This window comes from Hippoglossus stenolepis, chromosome 4 (assembly GCF_022539355.2).
Source record: "Hippoglossus stenolepis isolate QCI-W04-F060 chromosome 4, HSTE1.2, whole genome shotgun sequence".
In the NCBI taxonomy this organism is placed as follows: domain Eukaryota; kingdom Metazoa; phylum Chordata; class Actinopteri; order Pleuronectiformes; family Pleuronectidae; genus Hippoglossus; species Hippoglossus stenolepis.
In genome coordinates this window covers 3,579,383-3,586,719 of record NC_061486.1, presented here as the reverse complement: position 1 = coordinate 3,586,719, position 7,337 = coordinate 3,579,383, and the positions used below count along the sequence as shown (strand labels likewise).

Below are 7,337 nucleotides of genomic sequence, written 5' to 3'. Positions count from 1 at the left end.
GTGGCTTCCTGCCATCGAGACCCTGGGGAGGCGACATCCCTTTCTGGATCAACTAGTGTACATTGTATGATGTAGTTATAGATGTCAGTTAACCATTAATAAGAACTTAGGGTTTCACTCTTCTAACAAGTCGTCAGGTTTGCAACTATAAATGTTAGCTTCAAGTTTCTAATGAGCCAATGCAAACTTTGGTCACCTGAAATTAAAAGTGTTGATATATTATTTTATAAATGTTCTGCAGAACATAAGGTTTGCAGCTGTTAATAAATTGACATTTGCAGATTTTCTTTCCCATAAGTTGTCAAACATCCATTGGAGAAGTGACCCTAATTAATTTAAAATATGTGATAAACAGACAAGCAAAACATGTCAGGCTAGGAGAGTATACTCTAATCTGGCAACCCAAAAGTAGCTTTTATTAATGCCTTTATACATATCTTAATGGCAGACTAACTATTAGTGATATATGGTGGGCAAAATTAAATCTATGCCCACATATTCCTCAGGGTTGAGGATTTGCCCAAACAAGTGAGAGCTTCCTCTGGTCACCACTGAAATATCTGAATCTTGGCGCTGAGGAGGATTCAAGATGAGGAGCAATGAGTGAAGACAGAAATATAAATATCTTGCTTCCTGGGAAAAGTTTGAATTGTAATGTTTCAAAAATCCAGCCATTCAAACAATTTACTCTCTGAATTATTTATTGCAGACAAAGACTTTCATTGTAAGATCAACTGGATTACAAACCATCTTGGGAGGACGAGGCATTACCATTTAGAAAACACTCAAACTTCAATGGCAATTCTTTCAGTTGCTAGGATACAAGGAAAGGGCGAAACATTTCTGTGAGCTCTACTAACGAGAAATTGAACTTTGTATACAAAAAGAGTTTTGCTTGAATTTGTGGGAAAGAGCTGTGTTGATAGTTTTGTGTGACACTGAAAGGCAAAGTCAGGGTGGTGAGTGTTTTGGTCACCAGCTGGGAATGACCCATGAAAACCTCAATTTGAATATTGGACCGATGGCGTCTTGAATAAAATAATTAAATGTAACATATAAACCCTTATATGTTTAATAAAAGTAGATATACAGCAACTGCTGAACAGAATGTCACCTGTGATACTCAGTTTTGTTCCCCGTGTTTCAAAATGACAGCAAACAGGAAGACCTGTAGATGGGTGTGAGATTACAGGAAAAATAGATGCTGATCGATTTTTGAGGTATGGACGACAAATCCACCACACCAGCAAAAAAAATGAAGTCATAACCCTCAGGGAAACTGCAACGGAGCTGACTGGATGTATACTGGACCAGCGTCGTGTGTGTCTGAGTGTGTCTGTACAGGGCTGAGTGTGTTCCTGGGGGCGGATTACACAATCATTTCCAGCTGTCGTGCATATTCGATGACCTGTTGTGCCAGCTCAGTGGAGGGAATGGTCACCTCTTCTGTCCGCTGCTGCTGAGTGGTGAAGGAGTAGTAACCATCCGGGCTTAAACTCCATCCTCTCTGCAATGGAAAGAACAAATCAGTTTGGACCATTTTACTTTCTGTAGGAAAGAATCTAGGAAGGAGCTTGTTAAAAAATGTAAATGGTTAACTTAAGGTTAAACAATAAGGAATCCATCTTTCCAATTTAACTCTGGTTTTTGCACCGAACTTAAATTGTGATATAAACCTCCATGAAAGGAGTTGTAGTATTTTAATTAATATCTGCAGAAATCGTATGTTTTCATCTTGCATCTCTGGATAGTACTTAATGTATATTTTAAGCTTGCTTCCCACATTGAAAAGGAAATATACAAACCTTCTTGGCATAGTCAGTCATCTTTTTGGGGGTACTGAAGAAAAGCACTCGAGTGGCTTCAGCGAACTGGATCTGCTCGTATGCTTTCTCTATGCAACCTGCGATCTCATCACTGCAACGAAAAGGTCAGTTTTAGATGAAGTTATCGTTTAAAGACAACAAAAAGATAAAAGCTATTGGCTGCAGTGGTTATAAAACATATGGAATAGATGGCATCAATGCAACAAGTGTAGAAATGATCAAAGACTTGATCTCAATCCTTACCGAATTGTGTCAAGCAGAATATCTATAAAAAACGTGTAGCTCTCGGCAGGAATGTTGCCTTTGGCAAGAAAGACCTTGTTGTAGTTTCCTTCCATCAAGTACTGAGAAGGAGAGGATATAGAACATTAGTAAGTGGCATTGGCATAATTATTAACACAGTATAATGTAAATAGAGACTTCACAGACCAGGCATGTCTGTGGGGTTATTTTGGATAATTTTACCAATTATTTAACAATGAAGTTTGTCTGCAATGAAAACATTTTTAAAAATCTGGCCATTAGGAAAGTAAATATGAACTATTGGCAGCTTTCCTATAGAATGAAAACTGTATATGTATCACAATGTTCAGGAGAAGGTGATAATTATCATCTGAGTGAGTTAATTCATTTGTTTGAGGGAATCACTTCACTGTAATCCAGCTGCTAGTCTGCCACTAACCCCCTGGACCTGCCTCCCTAATGGACTGGTTGAGACAGGACAACCTGCAACAAGTTCCTGCTGCTGCGATGATGCAACGATATTGATTTAGGGAATTGATTAAGATGAGAAGCCAAATTATTAATATGAAGTAACCGGTTCAGTAATTTAAGGATATTAAATTATTAATTGAATAACAGTACAATATCAAACCACAGACTTGTTATCTGACTAAGAATAAAGTGCAGTACCTGCTCTAAGGACACTGGGTGTCTGATGTAGATGTTGGTCTGAATATCTCGAGCACTCAGTCGCTCCAGTTCTGTGTGAAACTCAGACACACGGTTCTGTGAGAGCAGGAAGAGCAGGTTCAGGCCAAGCAGCTGGTGCATGTAGGCGGCTTCCGGCAGCTCATCCCTTGATGACAAAAGGTAAAAGAAGAGCGATGTAAGAAGTGAATAACATGTCACAAAATTCATAGACACGTGAAGAAGGAAACGGAGACCTTACTTGTAATCAAAGTAGTAACATTTGAGCTGGGCCATGTATCTCTCGAAGGACGGGATGTCCTTCTTGAGGATACTCCACAAGGCTCCGATTTCCAGAACATCCCCTGAAACACATACACAGATCCGTATTAGAGGGATATCTGCTTTAAAGCCATCTTACTACTGAACCGTGAATTAATAAGAACGTAAACCCAAACTCACGAGCTAGAATGAGCTGCTGCTTGGTGAGCGCAGACCCGCTGGTTGGTAAAAAGTTCAGCTCCAGCAATGAAACCTGTAAAGAGAGTTTGGTCATTTTCCACAACATGTCAGACTCTGGATCACCCAAAGATTTAAATTATGACATAACATTAGGTCACGTATCCTCAAAAACAGTATTAAATTTGATGTCAGAAGATAAAACACAAGAGAATCCTTTAAAATTCCCACTATGGTGAATGTCGGTCATGTTACAAAAAGCAAAGGGGTAGTAAACATAAAGTTATAAATAAATAAATGCGAAGTAAACATAATAATAAAATAGACAATGTAAACTTAATATATCAAATGTAAACAGGACTGTAAATATAAGATATAAGAAAATGAAAAGTTAAATGAAGATTGGTGAGTTTGTAAAAAATATCCTCTGAGCAAAAAATAACATTAGCAGCTATAATTTCACAAACATGTTATAAGTGTTGGCTGATTATTGATAATATCAGAGCAACAAATCACTCAATTATTAATAATAACCTCCATTGAAATGTTTGTTTTGAATGTCAGACCCAGGTGCAAACTAGCTTCACAATGAATAAGCGCTAATACGTTAGCATCACTCACTGTAGTTGTTTAGCTTTAATCTGTGGAAGCAACAAACATCGCGCACACAAATAAAACACGTTATTTCCCCCCGAACGCTGACAAACGTTATTTCTCCGATTGCCCACGAGAGTCCGGAGTTTATACAAACAGGAAACTACACGTTAGCGTTAGCCTGGGCTAGCGTCTGGAAGTTAGCCTCGTTAGCTAACAGGGCTAACGCTTCACGCCGCGTCCCCCGGCCTCCCGCTCGGACACTTTGAAGAAACAGGCGAACGAGAAGCTTCACCTTGAGCTTGATGAGCAGGTCTCCACACTTGCTCAGGTTCGGGTTCTTCTTGTTCCACTCTCCCTTCAGGGTCTCGTACAGCCCCGCGGTCTCTTTCAACGCCATGGTGATTCTGCAAAATGTGCGACACCGGCCGCCGGAATACGTTAAAAGCGACTGTCGTGAAACGCTCGTTTGTTGCCATGGTTGCGGTTTTTTGCCCGCCCACCCCGCCCCGCCATACGGCAGTTTCAAGATGGCGGCGTTCGGCGCGGAGCGGTGGGTGAGCGAGTTGCCGAACCACACGATCTTCAGGAAAATACGGGAGAAGTCGGAGCCGGACCGAATCCGGAGCGAGAGGGGGGCCGCTAAGAACCTGACCTTTTGTCTGGGGGGAGACTTCTTCGTGTGGGACGACGCGGAGCGCCTGTTCTACACCACCAACCTGCGGCAGCTGAACGCGGAGGAGGGACGCGGCGGCGGCGGCGGGGACTGTCAGACCCTCCTGTGCATCAACCCGCCGCTGTTCGAGGTGAACCGGGTGTCGCTGAGTCCCACGCAGCACCACGTCGCGCTGGTCGGGCAGCGCGGGGTCTCGGTGCTCGAGCTGCCGCAGCGCTGGGGGAAGAGGTCCGAGTTCGAGGGCGGACGGAGCGTGATCAACTGCAAGACCATCCCCGTGGCGGAGCGCTTCTTCACCAGCTCGCAGTCCGTGAGCCTGCGCCAGGCGGCCTGGTACCCCAGCGACAACGGCGAGCCCCACCTGGTGCTGCTCACGTCCGACAACACCATCCGGTTTTACGGGCTGAAGTCGCCCCACACGCCGGTGAGAGTCCTGCCGCTGTCGCAGTCTGATGATGGCGGCAGCGGCCATCCTCCGGTCTGCTCCTACGCAGCTTCTCTGGGGGAGATCGCGGTGGCGTTTGACTTCGGGCCGGTGTCGTCTCCCCCCCGGCAGCTGGCGGCCCGGTTCCCCAAGGAGCAGCTGGTGTATCCCCTGTACATCCTCTACGAAAACGGGGAGACCTACGTGAGCTACACAAGCCAGACAACCGGTGTGACTCTGAGCAAACCTGTGGGACCCCTCCCCATGTACCCAGCAGCAGAGGACAACTACGGCTACGATGCTTGTGCCATTCTCTGCCTGCCATGTGTGCCCAGTATCCTGGTCATCGCCACGGAGACGGGCACCCTGTACCACTGTGTGGTGCTGGAGCCGGAGGAGGAGGAGGAGACGCGGGCGGTGGAGAAGTGGATCCGAGGTGCAGAGGCAGTGCCAGCTCTCTATGTCTTCGAGTGTGTGGAGCTGGAGCTCACCCTGAAAGTGGCGACGGGAGAGGACGAGGAGCCTCCGGAGTTTGACTTCACCTGCCCCATCAGACTGCACAGAGACCCCCTGTGCCAGCACCGGTATCACTGCACCCACGAAGCAGGCGTGCACAGCGTGGGCCTGATCTGGGTCAACAAGCTGCAGAAGTTCCTCCAGTCCAATGAGGAGGATAAGGACAGTCTCCAGGAGCTGGCCGCTGAGAAGCGCTGCATCGTTGAGCACATTCTTTGCACCAGGCCACTCCAGACCAGCCAGTCAGCTCCGGTTCTCGGCTTCTTGATTGTGTCTGATCTTTCCCTCGGGGCCACCATGATCTGCATCACCAGCATCTACGAGTGCATCCTCTTGCCCCTGCTGAGCTCGATTCGCCCTCCCTCGCCTTCTCTGCTCTGCTCCCATCTAGGCCCGGGCTCTGTTAACTCCCCTCTGCGCGGGCTGGCCAACGACTCCTTCGAGCACCACATCCGCAACATCCTGGCACGAAGCTCCACCAATCCCCTTGTGCTGAAGGCAGGAGACAAGGATTCATCACCAGCCCCTCAGGAGTGTCTGCAGCTCCTCAGCAGAGCCACGCAAGTCTTCCGTGAGGAGTACATCCTCAAGCAGGATATGGCCCGCGAGGAGATGCAGAGAAGAGTAAAGCTCCTGACGGGTCAGAAGAAAAAGCAGCTGGAGGAGCTGTCTCTGTGCTTCGAGGAGAGGAAGAGTCTGACAGAGGCAGCGGAGAGGCTGGCCGATAAGTACGAAGATGCAAAGTATCGGCAGGAAACCATTATGAACAGGGTTAAAAAAGTGCTGGTCAGTGTGCAGAGCCAGCTGCCCGTCCTGTCCAACAGCGAGAAGGACATGAAGAAGGAGCTGCAGACCATCGGCGATAAACTGAAGCACCTGGACAACTGCATCAAGCAGGTGAACATGAAGATGGAATACCAGAAGACACAGGTGGACAAGGACGCGCCCGCGGCCAGGACATCGGTCTCACTCAACGCCCAGCAGAAAAAGGTGGTCCAGGATGTCCTCAGAGAACAGGGACAGCAAATCGGTGACATGATGAAGCAGATAAAGGACATCAAAAACCACTTCAGTTTCTAAGCTCCGCAGACATCACCAGAAATGTGTTGGGGTGGGGGAGAGTTTTGAATGTTCTGTGGAGTTGATACAGTCCAGTTATTAAATTTTGATAAAAACCGCAGTGCTTTAATTCTCAGTGTATTTGATTTTATTTCATATACACTGATGTTACTTCCTATGTTGCTTGTTCTCTTAATTGAAAAATAACAGTTTTGCCGTCATGTCAATGTCTCTAAAATGTTAAGTTGAGTCAAAGCAGAATATGAAATGTATCGAGCTATTTTCAACATGTTCGGGTCACTTTTGGATAAAACAATAAACTTTAAACATATCTATAACTGACTTTACTCATTTGAGAAAAATTACATCAGCCTAGTACTTTGGTTCAACATCTTTCACAAGCAAAATTATAAGAGGATTAAAAAAATTTGATCGACTGAAACATCCACAAATACAGTTGTAAACTAAATGTTACAGTGTCAAAGGATTTAAAAGAATATGTTCACAAACTAGTAAACTGAAACTTGTCATATTTATGAAGAGATCAATAGCTCATGTATTTCCCAAAAGACATAGGGTCACATTTATACTCCTTGTTATGTCCAGTTATGTCTTATAAATACATTATTAACATATGCTGAAGTTACTATGACACTTCAACAGTCTGTGTGAAACCAACTTGATGTGACCGACTGATGAAACCTGTGATGACTTCAGGTCGAGCACGAACACGAGGCAGTAGAATGTCACTCAGTTGAGCTAAGACCTCAGAGAAAGACGAACTATCCTACACATGATTATCTAGTTTTTATAGTGGAAATAAAAAAGAGAAAATTAATTGGTCTGATCACCTAAATTATTTAGTTGTCATGTC

General features: G+C 45.2%; 2 protein-coding genes across 2 annotated transcripts; one reads left to right on the top strand and one right to left on the bottom strand.

The window, feature by feature from the left end:
• Positions 1-683: 683 nt before the first annotated feature.
• psmd8 (proteasome 26S subunit, non-ATPase 8) lies at positions 684-4,241 on the bottom strand. Its single transcript, XM_035155429.2, has 7 exons — positions 4,084-4,241; positions 3,198-3,270; positions 2,998-3,100; positions 2,739-2,904; positions 2,070-2,170; positions 1,806-1,917; positions 684-1,507 (listed from the first exon to the last, which is right to left on the bottom strand). The coding sequence occupies exons 1-7, from the start codon at positions 4,186-4,188 to the stop codon at positions 1,370-1,372; spliced, it is 798 nt and encodes a 265-aa protein (XP_035011320.1). The 5' UTR covers positions 4,189-4,241; the 3' UTR covers positions 684-1,369.
• A 64-nt stretch (positions 4,242-4,305) lies between these two features.
• On the top strand, positions 4,306-6,801 carry nup88 (nucleoporin 88). Its single transcript, XM_035153664.2, has one exon. The coding sequence runs from the start codon at positions 4,319-4,321 to the stop codon at positions 6,482-6,484; it is 2,166 nt and encodes a 721-aa protein (XP_035009555.1). The 5' UTR covers positions 4,306-4,318; the 3' UTR covers positions 6,485-6,801.
• The last annotated feature ends 536 nt before the right edge of the window (positions 6,802-7,337 follow it).